Genomic DNA, 20,477 nt, shown 5'->3' with positions numbered 1-20,477 from the left:
CACTTTCTCTGAGCTCCCTCTGTCTTTGGTACCTTTTGTTGTGTCATCCAAAATGGCTACAAAAGAGGCTTCTATTGAATGGCTTATTGAAAGAGCAAATCTATCACACTCTATCCCGCTCAAGGATGGAAGAAGGATTATTAGTGCACATTTCCTTCACAGCCTTCTTCCCCATACGCACAAGCTCATCTGCCTTAAGGCAATCATTGAAGGTGAAGCAACAATGAAGGTAAAGGTTTCATCTGAGTGGGATATTGATGGTCAAGAGCATTACATACTGGATGCCTCCTTCACAAAAATGTATGCTCTCATCCACAATACAATCATGGCAGCAAGTACTATTAGTAATCTTGAAGAGCGTGGTTCATCACGTTGTGTTGCTAGAAGAGTTTACTCCGAAGAGTTTGGAAAAGAAGGAAAGAAAACCTCTCAACCATCTCCTTATGTGGATCTTGAAGAGTTAAGTCCCATTGAGAAGCCTGGTATGTACCACAATTCTTATAAGTTGATTGATGTTGACATTGAGATGATGCAAACTTCACACATTGACCTTGAAGGCTCAAATGAGGACCATTCGAAAGATGAATGTCAAATTAGCAAAAGCATCATACCTTGGATCATGGAGAACAAGCAAGCCAATATACTCAAAATGTGGATTGCAAATATAAAGCAAAGGAAGCAAGTCACTAAATTACTAAGGGTATACAATGGAAGCATGCTTTTGGAATTTCCTTCAACTTTTGGAAACATTAATGGCATGAATGGCATGGAAAAAAAATTTGATGGCCACATATGGACCAAACCATCAACCACAAACATGGCTATCTCATGTATAGTAAGGCTTAGGTACTGTGATGGCTCATTAGAATGCCATAGGACTACTTGCCCTTATTTTGCAAACAATAAGAAGTTTAACACATCCTTCTTTAGAGGCTACCTACAAAAGAAGATTGCTCTTGGACTCTTGACTGAAGAGGAGAGGAACAAGATTGTTTGTCACTATTGTCGTAAGCCTACTTATTGCATTGATACTTTTAATTGCATAGTATATTATGTAATGCCATTTGATGAAACAATGACTAGATTGATGGTCCATGTTGGTGAACATCAGCACCCCATGCAGCCAGGAACATCTAAGGCAATGATAGAGAAAACAAAGAAGCTTGTTGCAGATGTTTTGAAGGTGGATAAAAATGTTGGACCATGGAAAGCTCAAATGAGTGTTGCCAAAGACCTCTTGATGAGAGGAGACAATAATGAATGGGAGACAATAATGAATGGGCAATAATGAGAGGAGACAATAATGAATGGGCAAGTGTGGGAGACATAGAGTTGACCAACTTTCTTGAGCAATTGGTACCACTAGTTGAGAATCAATGGTATGCTTGTTTGTAGCTATGTGATTTTTAGTTTACTTAACTTTAGAATGGTATAGGGTTCTAAATAGCTGACTTGTGATGTTACAGGTTCAAACGGATTGTTGCACAAGAGAAGAAGGCAAGGTTACCTGTTGGGGAAGGTTATGACAGCCTTCTTTTACTAAAGAAAAGGTCTATGTATTCATTCTTCCATGGAAGTCATTTTCTAGGGCAAGGCTTGCCAGATGAAAAATGTTTTGTTTTTAAAATGTCAACCAATGGTCCAACTTGTCAATCGCATGAGAAGAGGAGGAAATGGTGATTTGAGGAATTCATGGGTACAATTTGATCACACCCATCGAGTGATTGGGTGGAGCACAATGGCATGTCATGTTTATGATCCTAGGTATAACTTCCCTCCATCCTTATGTATCCATGTTGCTATCATCAAGAGAGTTGTGGTATAATATTTAATAATGTTGGCTTTGTCTGCCAGTGCGCAGGAATTAATGACCATCGCCACATGTGAGATGAAAGATGAAGATGCTGAAAGCCAAATCCTATTTTGGGAGATGTTGAATGCCACAATGAAACAATCTGGGTATCCCCCTGCAGATTTTCATGGTTTCATGTCTGATGAAGCTGGAGCAAATTGGATAGCTGTGAGAACTATTTTCAATGGGGGTCCAAACAACATAATTGTTGGGAGAGAGCACTCATGTCTCTTCCATTGGGAACAAAGCTTGCATAAGCACACAAGGAAATCCGTCAAAGAGGATATGAGGAATGAGCATATCACCATGTTGTTGAAGAAGTGAAAGCAAAGCATGAAGCTGAACACGAAACAAGAGAATTACTTATAGAATGAAGAAGGGTGAGGTCCATATGTAGGCACCTCTACAAGAGCCACCAAGCTCCACAATCATCTCCTCAATCAGCTCCTAGAATCTCTCAATCAATCTATGTGGCATCTACCACCACCTAATAGTGCTTATGGGCACCTAAATGTGCCTCTAGCACACACACATAGAACCCAAGGTGTGCCTGGGGCATACACCTTGAGATATCCCATCAAAACCCCCCTCAAGGGAATGCCTCAGGCTATGTCAAGGATACATCTAGTCACATAGTGTCTCACGCCATCTCATGGTGGTCAAGGATAAATCTATGGCTAGAATCTCATGCTAGCAAGGGTTCCCAAGGGTGTGAAGTCAAATAAATGGATACATAAGACTCCCCAATGGTTATCTCCCTTGAATGTCCATGCACACAATGTCTGTAGGAGGTACCATGGAGCTAAACACATACACATGGCCTACATCATATGGTGACCAGAGGTGTTTACAAAGAACACAATAGTTTATTCCATTCATTTTGGAGGACTATCCAGGCAGAGTACCTTGACTCAACATAAAAGAGAGATATGGAGCATATGTGGAGCTGGTTCAAAAAGCATAATCATCATAGGAGGCCTCATCTTGTGGAGGCACATCAACTGAAAGTAAATTGGTAGTTTTTGGTTTTGCTTCCCTTTTGGCCTCACAAAACTTTTCATGGTGATTTTTTTTGCCACAATATTTGCAAGGATTGATCTTGAAGCAATCTTATGAGAGGTGATTAGTCTTCCCACAATGTTTGTAAGGTGAAAACTTGCCCATTTGAGTTTTTATGGCATAGGCTGTGTCATTGCCTCTCTGAAGTTCCTTGTGCCTTTCTTCTTCTTGAAGGGCAGTAATAAGACTTTCAAGAGTAGGATTAGGAAGATTTTTCAATGTGGTGACAACATGATCATAATCTTCAGGCATACTTTTGAGCAATACTGCCATTGCATCATCCGTAGTGATTGGAGAGTTGATAGAAGCAAGTTGAGTCATGAGACTCCGCATGTGATTGACATGGGCAGCCAAGGGAGTGCCACTAACCATCTTCAATTCAAAGAAAGCAATCTTAAGTGACAATTTTGAGATGTGAGAGCTAGCACCAAAAAGAATATCAAGCTTTTGCCAAGCTTCAGAAGGAGACTCCATATCAGAAATGTGATGAATATAGTCATCTCCTAAGCCAAGAGCAATAATGCCATAGGCTTTCTCCTCTCTAGCAAGATCTCATGCCAGGCATGTAGGAGATGAGGATTCTCTAGCATTAGAGTTGTTGAAGAAGAAGTTGAAGCAGGTTTGACAAGCCCCCAGAGGTTTTCCCTCATCAATGCAAACTTAACTTTCATCTACCATGTGTGAAAGCCTTTACCATTGAACTTATCAATATTCAAGAAGGTAGCCATGAGAGGGTCTAACCCAAAATGGGTAGTTTCTACTCTCTTACAAGGCTAGAAAAAGCTTCAAAGTACAAGCATTTGGTGTAGCAAAGACTTGTAACCAAATTCCATAATAAAAATCATAATGGAAATGATACTTCAACTTGCATGCTTCATAGAGGTGGCTAAATGAAAGTATTCCAAGAAAATCCAGGTATAGCAACCTAAAGGAAAGTTGTAGCCACAATGTACTGATGCTATTCAACACTTTAAAACATCATGAATGCCAAAGTAGCATCTAATGTAGCACCAAATTCACAACACTGTCAAAACTATCCAAAACAGAGGCCTGATCTTGAAGGGCTTGTATCTCACTCTTCAAGGAAAAGAAAAGAGGGCTTTATATGTAGAAATAAAGCTGGTATACCAGAGAAGAGCCACTGAGGAGGAAAGTTGAAATGCCGCGTCATGTCGCCATAGCCAGGAGCTTGATTGTCGACTGGTTTTTTGTCTGTTTCTCCTCTAATACTTGACCAAACAAGCTCAAAGTTCACTAGCAGGCTTCTTGTAGCGTCGCCCAACTCGTGCTTAGAGGAATTTGGAAATGAGTGAACAGAGAGGTAGAATTATGCAATACATCGACGAACTATTTTCTTGTTGGCACAGGCAATGGAGGCACAATTTCGCGACAAGCTTGGAGCTGAAGGTGCACCCTATAGAGATTGTTCTACAACACAAAGGGCTTGGAGAATGGTGAAACGATGAGGGAGAACAAGCTCTCACAAATTTGGGGAAGAAATGGTGAAGATGAAGAAGAAGAAGATGATGTGGCATAAATGGGGGCTCAAGGAGGATCATAGTGCTCTGATACCATGTTGAAGAAGTGAAAGGAAAGCATGAAGCTGAACACAAAACAAGAGAATTGATTATAGAATGAAGAAGAGTGAGGTCCATATGTAGGCACCTCTACAAGAGCCACCAAGCTCCACAACCATCTCCTCAATCAGGTCCTAGAATCTCTCAATCAATCTATGTGGCATCTACCACCACCCAACAGTGCTTATGGGCACCTACTAGCTGTGCCTCTAGCACACACACATAGAACCCAAGGTGTGCCCGGGGCATACACCTTGAGATATCCCATCACATGTGTGATAATTGGAGAATATGTAAGACAAAGCAAGAAGCTACCAACCAAGAAAAGCTCATGTCCGTGAGGCCGACATTCCTTCAATGGACATATGGTTTAGTTGGTGGGATGTGCGGATTGCCCATTGGGGGAATCTCATGAGTGCAGTATGTATTTTGTAGATAAATGTAATAAGCCAATTCTAATTACCTCCTTTTTTACCACAGGTAACAAAGAGTTCCTTGGAGGAGGCACACACTCCAAGGTTAAATCTAGCTGAAAGCATGCATGGTAGTTGGCTAGTAGGAGAAGGGTTTAAGACAAAGATACAATTATATGATTGTTGCATCTCGGACATGGCAAATGCCCTCTTACAAAGTGCCAAACAATATGCATATATGATTGGAAGGCATGTTGGGGATGGTCCTAACTTGGAAGCCTTGATGCAAAGAGTGGCCTCAAGGAGTACACCTTCACCAGCACAAGTTGCACAAATGGTGCATGAAATAGTTGTAGGGACACCAATGTATGAAGAACTAAGACCATTACATGGGGATAAGGTAACAGTCCAAAGAAAGAGAAGCAAGTCATCAAGTATACATTTAGAAATCACCTCACATAAGCCAGGGTATATGATGGAGACCAGAGATCATAAGCAAAGAGGGCGGCTGAGAAAAATTAGGTTCGAGAAAGAAGGTGGAGATTGGCATTCAATAAAACCGCAAGGTAATACCCAACCAGTGGATGTTAGGGCTTCCATAATGGAGCAAGGTGGAGTTCAAGGGGAGTCTACAAAAACATCATGGGAAAAACATGGCAATGTAGGGGAAGCTGGAGGAGCTCAGAATGAGACCATGCCCACAAGTGAACAAGCCCCAACGGCTCCACTTATGAGATAAGGAGGCCTTCCTTGTGGCCTCTTTATTGTTGAGGTGCCTATCCACCGTACCTTTTGGGCAATTCTAAGGACCTCTAAAAACTCTAAAGTGAAGTGTCTTGGATTCATAGATGGAAAGGTTAAATGTAATCGATATATACAATCAGTTCACAAGGAGTGGTGGCACCCTATTTCTACTCTGAACGGTGGCATCCAGGGGTAGAAGGACCAAAAGCACAATGGATGTGGTTTTGTAATGATGATATAACTCATACATGGCACCCAAATAATAATATCATGCATGTTCTTGAACGTCCATATGTGTGGAAGGTGGATGTGGAAACAAACATCACAAGTGAGGAGATAGGCAATCTCATCAAGGCTAGTTTTAGATTGCAAATAGTGGATCTGGCCCATGTGAATTGGAGGACACCAAATGTACCTCAAGGATCGGCACCGATGCCAACTAATTTTTGTGATGCACATTGAGGGTCAGCATCCATACCAAGGAATCCAGCTCAACACACATTGGTAAGAACCACAAAATGGAGGCATGGCATATCTAAGGAGGCTACAAAAAGAATAGCTAGTGCTCAATCTATGCACGCTGTTGTCATGGGAGAAATGACAGTGGAGCTTCTTGATCATAGTATTTTCCATTTGAGAACAATAGGTTTTGACAAGGCTCGGATGTCTTACGATGTGCACATCAAGACTAAACCCATGTGTACATGTCCAAATTTTCAAAAAAGAGAGTTGGGTCAAAAACCTTACCTAGCATGCAAACATATCTATTACATCTTCATCCGTGTATTGGGATTGGATCCAAATCAACACATGCTTATTCATCAACCAACCCTTTCCACTATGGATGTTTCATCAGTGCTTAGCCTAAGATCAATCCATAGACCTGAATGCAAAATATAAACTTGGTTGGTGTTATGATAGCCCACTTTTTGATGTGACACTATTTTTTGCTCAAAATTTGTTGTGTTGAGTCAACACAATGTTCTTAATGTGGAACATTTTACTAATTGCTTTGGCCTTTTCAAATAATAGAACTACATGAAATTTGGCATATGCTTACTTGAAGTTTCATTAAACCTTTGTTGCCTTAGCAACAATCCATAGACTTGAATGCATAATACATATTTTCTAGTATTGTGATGGCTCAGTTTTATATGTGATATCATTTGATACTGACTTGTAATATAAATTACTTGGATTAATAGCTTGGTCTTTTTTTTCCATAGAATTGCTAATTGCTTTGGTATTTCCTAGGATAAATCCATAGATATAGGATAAGTAATTACTTTTTTATTTTTTGATTAGTAGGTCTTTTTTTATGGGACTCTAAAAAGCTTACAAACTTTGATAAATTTCATAAAAAGATCGCATTAAAAAGCTCAAAATAAAAATTTCCCCTTGCACATCAGGAAACAAACCAATGTGCTAGAGAAAAGCTTGGAGGATACCATTGTCTAAGTGGCACAATGACTTGGAAGAGTAAAAAGAAATCTGGCATCCAAACGTTTGAGATGAATGCTTTCAATAATGTTTATGTGGATGTAGAGAATTTGCAGACAGCCATGGTCAAATTCTATGGGATGAGAGAAGAAGGTAAGAGAAATTACCTCTTCACATTCAACTTTATTTCTTTCGATTTCTATATCCTAATTGAATGTCTCTCTCATTATACAGATGGCAAGCTAGTATTTGTTATAAAAATGGATGAAGCTTAGTTGGTAAAAGAGCACAAGCTAGAGAGGGTGAGCATTTGTATTATGAATGATGCCTTGCGTTTTGCTTAAGGGAAGGAGGAAGTTGAGCAAGGTTTCTCAGTCCAATCTGAGAAGAAAATATGGTGGCTTGCAGCCTTTGAGACCCCAAAGGAGTGCCATGAGACATTGAAGTAGGTTTTGGAGAGAACCTGCATCCTGTCGATTATTCGAAGACAAGAGGTAGGGCAAACATTAATTGTGGATGGGCATGGAACGTTTCAAGTTGAATGGCATCTAGCTGGTGATTTGAAGGCCCTCAAGTGCTTGTATGGTTGTGATACAGGTGCAGATGCAAAATGGACATGCTTATATTGCACCCACTCTCAGAAGATGCAAAAGGGAAGCCTACAATGGGAAAATGGCATCCTTTCTTGCAACCAAAGTGTAGCCCCTGATCATCACAAAAAGGATCCTAAGTGGGACCCCATTCTACCAATTCCATTGGAGTGGGTACACATGTGTACTTTGCATGTTGAACTGCGTATACTTGATAAGTTACTCTATCTCCATCTAGTTTATGCTTGGGATTTGAGGCCACAGCAAGTATCTGCACAATGCATTGCAAAAGCTGAAGAACTACTCTCACTAATGGGACTTCACAGAGGCAATGTGAAGCTTAAGCAGGACAAGAAACAATCAGGAAAGACACAAAATCTTCCTGCTAAAGTGTCCATGGGTGGAGGAAAGGCAAGGAGGTTCTTATCCAACCACAATGCTGATAAAGAAAAACATGCATTGGCTCAAAGCACCCTAGGTTGGGAGTACTGGAAAGATTTGTGTGAGTGCACCACAAATCAAGCTTCACATCCACGAATTGCTACTTTGAGAGCAAAACTGTGGACAAAGCTTGATGCATTTATAAAGTTGCTTAGACAAGGTCAAACAGATGAGCTTTATTATGAGAGATTCAAGATAGCATTGGGAAAATTCATATCATTGATGGTAGAAGCATGGGGGGAGTCACATATTACACATTACATGGTAATCCTCCTTAGTTTGAAATTTTGTGCTCTAAACTTGAGCCAGTTTATGTTTCTAATACAATGTTTTTCTTTACAACATATTCTTTATGCACATGCACCATGGTTTGTGGAGCAATGGGGCCCTCTGTCCATTTGGAATACTCAAGGAATGAAGAAATCACACTATAGAGCAAAGGCAGCATACTTCAAGAATACAAGGCATGGGGGTGGTATCGTGCGAAGCAATGCACTGCACGAAATGTTTGATTGGTTTTATAAATGTCTAGAGGCTAGGACTCTCAAGCGCGATAAGGTAGAGGTCTCAAGTCTTGCAAAAGTGGTTCAACATGTCAAGCAGATAAGGAGATGTGTTGCTTGGAAGTCCTCAACAGGGAGCCAAGGGGTTGCACTTTGGTTGCAATGTAGAGTCAGACAGGGGAGCCATTGGATCCTAAGAGAGCCCTAAATGTAAAATGTTTGATGAATAAAGTTAACACTATTTTGAGTCAATTATAGATTCCAAAATTCATAAATTTGTTTGGAAATTGTAGAATTGCATGTGCGACATGGCAGGGCGGAGGGGTGAGTGGGTTGGGAGGGAGGGTGGTGAAGATTAAGTATTATCGAACTGGCAACAAAAGAATGGGGGGAGGAGGTGCACTTAAAAAACCCTAATTTAAAAGAAAAACCCTAAAGTGCTTTTAAAAAGACTATATAAAGCACTTCAAAACCCTAAAATCCCTTATTTCTATGGTATGAGTTAAACAAACTGCTAGACCCATTGGACGCCGTTTAGATGCTACCTGTTGTCCTCCTCACAACGCCATGGTTGTCGAACAAACTGCAAGCCCTAGTGGCCAAGAGGGCAATGATCACCAGGGATCTGAAGGCGGTTCTCATCATCAAGAGTCCAAGCAACACGAGTCTACACCATCCAACTCTCATGGGGGATCCCAGGGATCTCAGCACCATGAGGAATCCTAACATGATGAAGGATCCAAGCACGATCAGGGGTCCTCTCAGTCCTTCCACACAACTGACTGTGGAAGTAGAGATGTCTCCCAAGAGGGGCAAAACAGTCCAGTCAATCCTGATCAACTACCCCTCCCTCCTCCGTGGGGTCCTGGCGTGGAGCATGTAGACCAAGGGGAGCAAGAAAGGTAGAGAGAGGAGATGGAGAGATTATAGGGGCCACAACAAGAGGAAGTATTTGGCGGGCTCACAGATATAATGAACCTTGGCCCTGATCCTCCAACCAAGCAGACTGCATGGAAGAGCACCATCAACCCTCTGTGCCTCAATATTATCAGATATGAGGAGCCTCTAGTACGAGCTTAGCAAGAACCTTAGCCTGCTGTCTCACATGGCTTGAGACATAAAGGAAGTGAGATCTCGAGATGACCAATGTAATAGAGGAAGGTAGAACTAGACATAAGCTAGAACAATAGACTGGACAAATTCAAAACCGTACATGCAGAGGCCAAGTGGAGATCTTCCAATATTCTAATTTATCCTGAATTTTGTTTGACACCCACGACATTTGTTGCTTATTGCTGATTTTCCAGCCAATGGGATAGCCCAAATGTCTTACTATGTTTTCCGGATAAATAATCTGGCCTTAGGATAGCATGCCAGTCACAATGCTTGAGAGGCAAGAGTTTCGTGAAAAGGAAAAGAGACTAAGGACAAAGCAGACCCTTAGGCGCAACAAGCCACCTCGAAGGAACAACCAGACATAAGAAGAGGAGTCTGAAGAAGTGGTTGCAAGGGAGGAGAGGCGAAAGAAGTTCAAATCGGACAAGCAGCCATGGAGCCATGTCTAAAGGCCAATGCAGGGTCCCCCAAAGATTAAGAGGCATAAAAAATCAGGCGTGAAGGCACTTCAGGAGATCCGCAAGTTCCAAACCACTGTGGACAATCTCATTCCCCGTGCACCCTTCCAGTGTGTTGTATGTGAAATAGCACATCATTACAAGAGTGATGTGTGTTTCACTTCAAGCGCTATGGGATAAATTCCTCATGCAACGAAGTAGATGACAGTCGGTCTTTTTAAAGATGCAAACTTATGTGCTATCCATGCCAAAAGAGTAATAGTGATGGACAAGGACCTTGCACTCGCCAAGCACATCCGCTCCGATCCCTCCCTTAGGCCCTAGATGTTGTTTAGGTTCATTTGGTGTAACCTGAATGATTTTGTAAATCTCTACACTTTGAGGCCAATAGATAAAAGATGTTTTTATGTTCTATTACTATTCCCATGTTATTATACATGTTACGTGATGCTTTCCATCAGTTTATGCAAGTTCAGTATTGCACATATGGGGCCTGTTTGACCAAGGTGGGTTTTACCATTTTTGGGCTCCCCACGCAATGCCAAACATTTGCCTTCTGCCGTGTAGTGAGATTCTTTCTAGATTGCTCAGAAATGACCATTATAGTGCAAATATTTATCTGATCGTATGTTTTCGAATAGAATAGTGAATGAAAATATTAATGCCAACAACAATTAAAGTTAAAAAATACAATGACAATATAAAATAAATTTTGTAAAAGAATGGGGCACTATATAAAAAGTATAGTTGTATTCATATAAAATAAAATTTATATACAATAAGGCTTTAGAGCCTTCCTCTCTTCTCTAAAACACTGATAACGTTAGGCTTTGAATTCCCAAAAACACTCCTATCTCTAAACCTACTTGATAGAGAGTCAATGCTATTGTCGTTGCTGGCAAGGGACATGGCTACTGCCATCAATGCCATACCTTGAAAATTGGTTCCAAAGGCATTGAGGGCAGCCATGCGGTTCACCAAAATGACCTTGTCAGCATTGCGATTGATGTCAGCATGACCAATCACTCTTGACAAGGCCTTGCACTTTAGGAGGTCATAAGTGCCATGTGGAGAAAACTTTTTGTGGATAACCACAAAGTGCCCTTTTGCTTGGCCAAGGTAATGTGCCAGTGAGTGATCTCGGCTGAAGCTACTGCGAACATGGTGTTGCTGAGATGAGAATAGGTCGACCTCAAATGCCTCCTTCAACAGTCCAACATTACATTGGAATTCCATTAAAGCAAAAGTATACCAAGAGAGAAGAAATTCAAAGCTCATAGTTTCTTACCACTATGGAGTCATCATGCTCAATCCCTTCCTCTTTGTCAATGAGGATGGATCCAGAGGCCTCCTACTGTCTGGAGTGAGATGTGGAGGCTTCTTCTGGAACATCAGGTAGGTCGGAGTAGATTGATGTCTCTGCATCTTTGATTTGGGCTAGTGTTAAAGAAAGAACCTCTTCTATTAAATCATTTGCTCCCAAAAACCCAAGTTCTTGCATACTCATGTCCACCTCGTATCCATACAGAATACCAAGAGCATCATCCTCCCGGAGACCAAACATAACCTCTATGTCATGGAGAAAGAGGTATTGTTCTCCATCGACAAGAAGGGGAGCAAGAAACCATATCATTGTTGCAGGGTCAACAGAGGTGGTGCCTGAGGTGGATGGAATTTAAGAAGTAGAATGGGGTTCAAGTGGTCGCTGGAGCACTTCTAGTGCCAATGCAGCTTCCCGCTCCTCAGCTTCTTCATCTATGGGCTCTTCATTGTAGATGTTGGGCTCATCTACAAAAATAAGAGGATCGGAAAGGGCAAGGGCAAGGTCAAGGCTTGAGGTCGAGGCCTCCTCTTCCATTTGTCCCCCGTGGAGAAGGAAAATAAAGGTCATTTCCTAGGATACGAACCTATTTCCTGTGTTTCCGATGACTCCACATGCTAGGAGGTCATCAGTGTCCACCTCCCTAAACCCTAGGGGTGTGAGCTGGGCTCAAAAGCGATCTAAACACTTCACGAACCTCGGTTCTTGATTGAACAAGTACTTCAAAAAATCGATTGGGACCCATCTTTTTGTAGACTCATCAAGTTGATATGCAAAACTCGCGATGTAGTCTTGCATGTACTTGATGAGGTCTTCAAAATCGTCTCGGGCTCCCAAGTAGGTGCCTAGGACATCTATGCTCTTATCAAAGACTGGAAATAGCTCCTCCTCTCTATCAATTAATGGAGTACGGGAGATGAAATCATGGAAGGCAGACCTAGCAAAATCCATGGTAGTTTGGTAGCTAGGAGAACTATGGCTATGATAGTGAAACTTTGAAACTAAAGTAACTTTATAACCTATATATACCCAAATGTTCTAAATATAAAAAATAAAAAGAATTTTAAAATTTTTGGGAAAAACTTGACATTGACATGAAACAAAACCATTCAAAACATCAAAATTAATTGGAAAATGTCAAAATCCACAATTGTTCCACCCCACATTTTCTAGACAATCTTCAATATTGCAAGAGGGATAAAAGTGGCACTATGCACGAGCTTCTCTGCATGCTTTCCTAACTTTTCACCATTTAAGGTAAAGTGAAAGGACTCAGACATGCCATCCTCCATGACCAATAGGGTGTTCCTGCACGTCCCTGAGAGTCCACTGTGATGTGACAGTGACATTCTTAACATCTCCTAAATGAGAACCAATACATAAACTTACCCTTGTATTATCATCATCGTTAGAGTCAAGGGGGAGCCAATTGCCACCTGTTTTCTTCCAGTTCCTATATTGGAAAGCAAAATATAACATTTGGCGGGAGATGTGGTACTTGACAACCACATTGTCCTTACATACATGGCATTGAAACAGATCACCCTTTTGTTAACCTGACCTGCTTTCTCAATTCACCCCAAGCAATTCCTCAAGGGCATTCTCATGTAGGCACTTGCATGACCACATGGTTTCTATTCAGTGCATCTGGATATTATGAAAACAAGAACCAAAAATTTGCGGAGGCATAAACCAAGACAACCTTACCCATTTAGAGCCAAATATAAACTTCATGGCCATCCCCAAATCCTTTGCAATCTTTTCCTTGTATGATTGCATTGTTCTTGTGTCCACCATGCTGCAATCCATATCTTCAAGTTGTGGTGTTGCAATGCATTGAAGATGGCCATAGCCTGATGCCGTCCTTGGAGTAATGTACTTGGCATTATACCAATAGATATTTCTTTGTTTCAAAGCAGAGAACTTCTCTCCAGCATGCATTTGCCTTCCTAAATCCTCATGAATGGCAGTAAACTTACCTAAGAAGCACTCGACTGGTTCCCACTCCTCAAAGTCTGAAGGAAATACATCTGCTATGCACAAGTGCTATTTCAAAATACAATTTCAAACTGACTCATTACACTGGTTCTATTTCAAAATACAATTTCAAGTTGACTCATTACACTTTGAAATCTTACACAAAATGTAGACTTACAATGTGACGGTATTGTCAATTGATTGCTTCACGGAGGAAGGCGCATGTCCTTCCCCATGTAGATGTGTTGCACCTTTTCAAGCAATCCTTTCTTCCCAAGCTTGAACTTCATGATGCAGCCCTTCCATTCATGCAAAAGAAAGCTTATGTGGACCCTTGGCAGATCCTCTCATGTCTATCCAATCATTCAAGTTATAGGTGCAAGGCACCCATTCACCCAGTGCAGTTTTGCTCCTATGGGACACAAAGTACATGTATGGTCTCCTCACCATGCTTGTACAGAGATCACAACAACAATAGTGGACTAGAAAGTGCAGCTTGGAGGGAGAGAGCAGCTCCGATAGAGGGAGAGAGAGGGAGAAGGTATAGAGGGTGCAACCGAACGTTGAGAGAAGCTCCAAGAGGTGCTATAGCTAGGAATGGAGGGAGAAAGAGTAGAGGGGGATGAGCAGCTGCTCTAGGAGGTGTTGTAGCTAGGAAGGGAGAAAGGGCAGAGGGGGATGAGCAGCCACTACAGGAGGCACTATAGCTACGAATGGAGGAAGAAAGAGCAGGGGGGATGAGCAGCTGCTGCTGTAGGAGGTGCTGTAGCTAGGAATGGAGAGAGAATGAGTAGTTGCTACAGGAGGTGCTCGAGAGGGAGAAACACGGTGGACCAGAGCAAGAGGGGACAGAGAAGATGCCAAATGAGTTCCCATGTTTGAAAAATGCAGGGAGAATGGAGCTGGACCAGAGAAGAGGAGGGGATAGGCCTGTAACAAGTTGAGAGGGGGGAAAAATTCACCTAGAAGAGCCCACCACCTCTTGAATGACTTGTAGGTTTGTTTGGGGGAGGTGCATATGGGAGAAGGGTCAAGCATGGGTTGAAGGGGGGGGTGGTTTGAGTGGTCCTCGGTGTAAGAGGAGTAGCCAATAGGGGCTGTTTGCAGGTCTGCCCACCCTGCACCTCAACATGGCATTGCCCCACAAAAAGGAGCACTCCCATTGGTACACCTCAAATACCTCACTAATCCCTTGAAATTAGGAAACACTAATTGGGGGCCCTTTAGTGACCCCAATTCTCCCCTAATGGGATTTATTAAAAGATCTTTATATCCTCTTTGCATATCTACATTTTAAATTCTTCGATTCTAGGGTGAATCTAGATACCAATATCACCAACTATCAATGTCTCAAGACCACCATGCAATAGTCCCACTAGTTTGGCTTCCATTTTTTCAATTGGTTTTTGTTTTCAATAAATAAAGAAAAAGTTATGGAGCCAACTCTCGAATGGGTGTGCATAATTTTAGCACAATATTGGAGGCCCCTTAAACCACATCTGATGTTCTCAATTAGGTGTGTCCTTTGGTTGAGCAAAAGCTCACATATAGCTAGAAAAGAAATAATACAAAATTGCAAATAGTGTAGGTATCCTCTTTGCATATGTATAAATTACACATTTTTAAATTCTTTCATTCTAGGGTAAATCTAGATACTAATATCACCAACGATCAATGTCTCAAGACCACCATATAGTGGTCCCACTAATTTGGCATCCATTTTTTCAATTGGTTTTGGTTTTCAACAAATCAAGTAATTTGAAATTTATGGAGCCAACTCTCGAATGGGTGTACATAATTTCAGCACAATATTAGAGGCCCCTCAAACCACATCTGGTGTTCTCAATTAGGTGTGTCCTTTGGGGTTGAGAAGAAGCTCATGTAGTGTACCTTTGAATGATTACTTGGTCGCATGTATGTGCAGAATAAAATTTTGATGTTTGTGGAAAAAATTTGATCCCTATACTCTTCAGGATGCATGCTTCCCATGCAACATAGCACTTGTAATGGTTGAACGGTCTTGTTTCAAGTCATTTTTTCATATTTTTTTGATCTCATGTTCAAGTTTGAAATGTGTGTTATAACTTCAAGACCAAGTTTGTTGAATTCTGTTGAGCAATGCATAAGTTATGGGTCAGGTAAAATACCTATATACACTAAAATGCCCTAGCCCTAACCAAAAATGGCTACAACCAAGCAAACATTGACCCTCACCCTCCAATGCATTGTAGCACAACCCCAAAAATAGTTCCACAATCTAATTGTGCATTTTGTGCCCCTTGGAGGGAGATTTGGTAATATATTTTGCAATATATGTTCATGCACATAAATGAGGGTTCTTGTCATACAAATCTAATCTCTTTATGTTAACTTATGTTCGGGTAAATATTTTTACCAAATCCTCGTTCTACCCTACTAAAAAATTTACATTCCACAGTGTTGGTTCCCAATACAAATGTTTACATTCCATAGTGTTGGTTCCCAATACACGTGTTTACACTAATTTTTTATGTAATTTGTGTCAGTACATTCATCTAAAACAAATGGTTCCATACCAACAAATGCTTTACTTTTAAGTCTAGAAAAAGAATTGTGTCATCATAAAATTTGTCGGTATTCGTGTTGAAAATCGCCAATCTCTTACCAGTGTGGGGAAAAGACCTAGCCCCTTGTCATACATTTAACTATCTCTTGTTATATACTTAAATACCCATGTCTTAACAAAAGCTTATGAAACTTTGACCCAAAAAAACGAGCCTAATCCTAATATCCCTTCATAGGAATAATAACAAGGACAAAATATGAATTGCACAAATCGATGGTATAGATGGATCCAAGTGGGTTCAGCTAAGGACCCTTTTGATTATTAGTACTTTGAGTAAGAAAACCTAAAGAGGTGGCTCACGAATCTGTACATACCAGGCATATCCCATTATATGCCAAGCATATCCCATTGCCTCTAGAAATTGATCATTAATGTATTTTTTATGAGCTATGATGCTAAGAACTTGAAATGTTGATTGACTTATACTTTTAATGACTAGAAATGGGCTACCAATGAGAGTGAATTTAAATAATGTTTGCTAGCTATGGCAAATGGGCTACCAACGAGACAAGAAGGTGGAGGGACTGTCCACCTTCTTGTCTCCTTTCCTTCGATCCCCGTTCCCCTATCGAATATTCTAAACATCTTATTTTTTTTAACCTTGAAATTTTTAAAGTATTTTTTCCCATGCTCACCCACTCACATAACCCATGGCCGACAGCTAAGTATTTAGAGGGATTAGAACATGGGCAACCAACCAAGTATGTAAAGGTCTGTGGGCAGTTCAGATATGATCTCAGCCATTCGATGCAGATCTTTTCATGGAAAGAATCTGGCCCTCCAATTTTCGATGGATCGTGGGCAATTTAAATCCACTACTCCAAATCAAGCATTGTTCATGCATTGTTTGATCATAAACCAAATCGCACGATCCATAGAAACTGATGCATGCATGCCATACGATGAACCCATCCAATGATGCCATTGGTTTCTTCACAAAGGAGAATATAGGTCCTACGAGGAGGTTATGTCTAGTTCTTTCACCTCTCTAATTTCCTCTCCTTTGAAATTCCTATTTCCATGCACCGCAGTGGGGAAATGAACGAGGGCGCTTGCCCGAACGGCCAGCCGCTATATGGGCGGCTTCCGAAGTTGTACTCGGGAATCTCCTCGAGGGCGATTTTGGGCACTTTCTACTCGGGAATGTCCTCCCGGCCCAATCCCCTATAGGTGTAGATAAACATGTGTGTGCAACATCGTCATGAGGCACTACGTAGTTGTGCAATGGATACCATCTTGCTGGTTGCCGTCCTCTCCATCGCCATCTTTGCAGCTCTAGTGCTCTTCTACTGTCTCCTCGATTATCACTTCTTCACCCCTTACTCCCTTGCTCGCACCCTTCGACAACAAGGCCTCCTCGTCCTCCCCCCCGCCCCCATCACAGGCAATGCCCTCCATGTCTTCCGCTCTCAGCAACTCGCCAACCTCTCTGACCTCCCCTCCCCCTCCCATCACCTCATCTTACCTCGTATTCATCCCTTCTACACCGCCATTTTCTCCCAGTTCTCAGGTATTCAACTCCTGATACCCCTCCTCCATACGTTGTTCTCTCATCTTGAGCCATGTTTTCTGATCAGTTGTCCCATTCATCTGCTCTCGCTCGCTCTTTCTGGGACATTATTGCAGTGCGCACCTTCGTGTATTGGTGGGGTGTCCAGCCTAGGCTTGTCGTCACCACACCAGAAGACATCAAACAGATCTTGTCGAGCGACTTCAAGAGCTTCTCCAAGTCGAAGGTTCCCCAGAGGGCCTTTCACAGATTGTTCGGCAATGGAATTCTATTGGCAGAGGGAGACGACTGGCACAACCAGCGCAATATTCTTCGTCCCGCCTTCTTCTCTGAGAAGCTCAAGGTATACCGTATGCCCATTTGAATTTGGAGCGCTTGCTAATTCCCATCAGAGTGATATACCATCTGTTGATACTGGGTTCATTCCCCTCACTCGATCGTGAGAGCCTTTTCGCAGGCAATGGTCACAGACATGCATCTCTCAGCATTGGAGATGACTAACGAATGGGATACCATCGTAAAAAGTTCGGGCGGCCGGTCAGCGGAGATTGAAATTGCACAATATTTGAAAAATGTCACCGCAGATATTCTGGCGCGCACGAGTTTTGGCAGCGACTACGCGAGTGGAAAAGGTGTCTTTGAGAGGCAACAGTTGCTTCTTCGTCTCGTACTGAAGAAGGCCTTAGCCAACACTCTGATTCCTGGCTATAGGTAGTACGCGCGTTTCATCCTCCACTGATCAGTCCAATCCGATGGCAGGCCCTCCCTATTACTTGCACTCCAATTCTAAAGGGTTTTCGCTCGGGTTTACAGGTTTCTTCCCGTTCCTTCTAACTTGGAGTGCTGGAAAATCGAAAGGAGCATCGACAAAGAACTTTCTCGTATAATCGAAGCACGCATGAAGCTACTTGCCAAAGGCGGGGGAGCAGCTCGAACCGATCTGCTGAGTCTAATGCTTGCGGATGCAGGCCAAGACATCAGAAAGAGCTACGTTCCACTCACTGCCCAGCAGATCAAAGATGACTGCAAAACATTCTTCTTCGCAGGACATGAAACAACAGCTAACCTTCTCGCGTGGACAATGATGCTGCTAGCATTGTACCCGGAATGGCAAGAAAAAGTTCGTGCAGAAGTGCTAGAGATCCTCGGTGGGAACATTGTGGAACCACAAGCAGATCATCTCAACAAAATGAGGCTTGTAAGACGCCTTCATCCCTGTCAAGGACACATAGCACGAATGTCATACCTGCAAGTGTACTCAGTCTAGTTAAAGTGGTTATCTAACTCGTCTTTGATATTGCAGTTGGGCATGGTTCTGAACGAGACTCTCCGACTGTATCCACCAGCTCCCGAGCTAACGCCTCGCGTTTTTGCGCTCAACGAAGACAAGTTCAAATTGGGTCACCTTACCCTGCCCCGAGGCATGGGATTCTCGATTCCCATTGTTTGCATCCACAGGGACAAGGAGCTGTGGGGAGATGACGCGGATGAGTTTCGGCCCGAGCGATTTAGCGAGGGAGTTTCCAAGGCATGCAAGCATCCGTTCGGATACTTACCTTTCGGAGTCGGACCCCGTATCTGCATCGGCCAGTCGTTCGCAATGCTTGAAGCAAAAGTGATCATGGTTGCAATTTCGCAGCGCTTCCATTTCAGTCTCTCTCGCAACTACATACACGCCCCTGAATCTGCCATCACCATGAGACCAAAACACGGCATGCAGATCGTCCTGGAATCCCTATAGATGCTCTTTGTAGCAGCATGTCCGCAAAGTGTCTGATCTTTTGCAAGGAATAGTTTCTCTTTTGCACTAGTTCTGAAACCGTTGCAAGGCAAAGGGAATGTAAATACGGCACAGTCTTGGTAAAGAATTATCAACCATCGTTATACATGTACATACCGTGACTTGTCCGCCACCTAGGAGTAGTGGAGCCCATATGACATCCACCGACAACGCTGCAAGCTGTATCACCATCTTCTCAGGCCATTTTGGGGGGTGCCGGAGATAACCCCAACACGTCCTACCGAAGCTACTTCATGATGCGGCAGTTAGGCAACGTCCATGTGGCGGCTGGGCGTCTGAGCTACGATCTGCTCAACCATGCTTTGCGAATTTTTTGATTTTGAAGGGGGCGGGGGGGATGACTTGGTGTGAAACACCTAATCGGTTGTAGCCTACACATCGCCAAGAGTATGGGAGCGGCTTGATAATTGTATGAATAGCTGTTGCTATAATCCTTTTAAGTGTTGATTAAATGAAGGAAAGAGCAATCATTTCTGCTCACCAATCGTTCTCAACGTCTGTCTTAAGTTCTCCTTTTAGTCATGTTGCTACATAAAAATTGGTGAAGATGTTGGGTAGTGATGGATTATGATCAAGGAGAAAATTCCCAAAACCCAAGTCGCCTCTCCTCCTCACTTGATCACTCACATCAGAGATGCTCGCTACCTTGTTATATGAGCTTGTCCAGTCAAATCTACATGTTGCTAATCTCACAATGCATATTTCTTCACGCCAAGTCTCAAACCTGGACATGATTCATGCGTGCAATCGAAACCCTTCACAGGCACGTCAAAGGAAGACATCATCCTTTGGCTAGGCCATTTCTTAAATCTTTGAGCTTACCATCGGTGGTCAAGAGCACATAAAGTAGATCAGAAGCTCAATCCCTCATTCCAAGGCCTAGTAGCAGCATGGTATCATCATCAATTGGATGATGGTGTAAAAAATTTGTGGCCACATATGCTCCAACACTTGACAACATTTTTTGTCAGAGATAGTAAAGAATACCTTGACACATTTACAAGAACTGATATGGAAGAGGGTAAACAATTACATTAAAAAATAAAAAAGTTAAAATTTAGGGGTATTTG

The 20,477-nt window shown here is 42.2% G+C and overlaps 1 protein-coding gene across 1 annotated transcript; it reads left to right on the top strand.

The window, feature by feature from the left end:
* The first annotated feature begins 223 nt into the window (after window positions 1–223).
* On the top strand, window positions 224–19,347 carry LOC147900779 (cytochrome P450 CYP72A219-like). Its single transcript, XM_087375741.1, has 5 exons — window positions 224–700; window positions 17,674–17,949; window positions 18,064–18,317; window positions 18,420–18,804; window positions 18,910–19,347. The coding sequence occupies exons 1-5, from the start codon at window positions 224–226 to the stop codon at window positions 19,345–19,347; spliced, it is 1,830 nt and encodes a 609-aa protein (XP_087231867.1).
* Window positions 19,348–20,477: the final 1,130 nt, after the last annotated feature.

Source organism: Dipteris shenzhenensis, chromosome 6, assembly GCF_047967505.1.
Source record: "Dipteris shenzhenensis isolate YYH24624 ecotype China chromosome 6, Dip_SZ_1.0, whole genome shotgun sequence".
Classification (NCBI taxonomy): Eukaryota; Viridiplantae; Streptophyta; class Polypodiopsida; order Gleicheniales; family Dipteridaceae; genus Dipteris; species Dipteris shenzhenensis.
Note: the sequence above shows the minus strand (reverse complement) of the source record. Positions and strands in the feature narration are given on the sequence as shown.

Excerpts from the sequence above, each read along its gene's own strand:
- LOC147900779 (XM_087375741.1), top strand. The coding sequence starts at position 224 with ATGAAGGTAAAGGTTTCATCTGAGTGGGATATTGATGGTCAAGAGCAT. Across the intron at positions 701-17,673 it reads AAGTCACTAAATTACTAAGG|TTGTCCCATTCATCTGCTCT; the intron begins GTATACAATGGA and ends TTTTCTGATCAG. Across the intron at positions 18,318-18,419 it reads ACTCTGATTCCTGGCTATAG|GTTTCTTCCCGTTCCTTCTA; the intron begins GTAGTACGCGCG and ends TCGGGTTTACAG.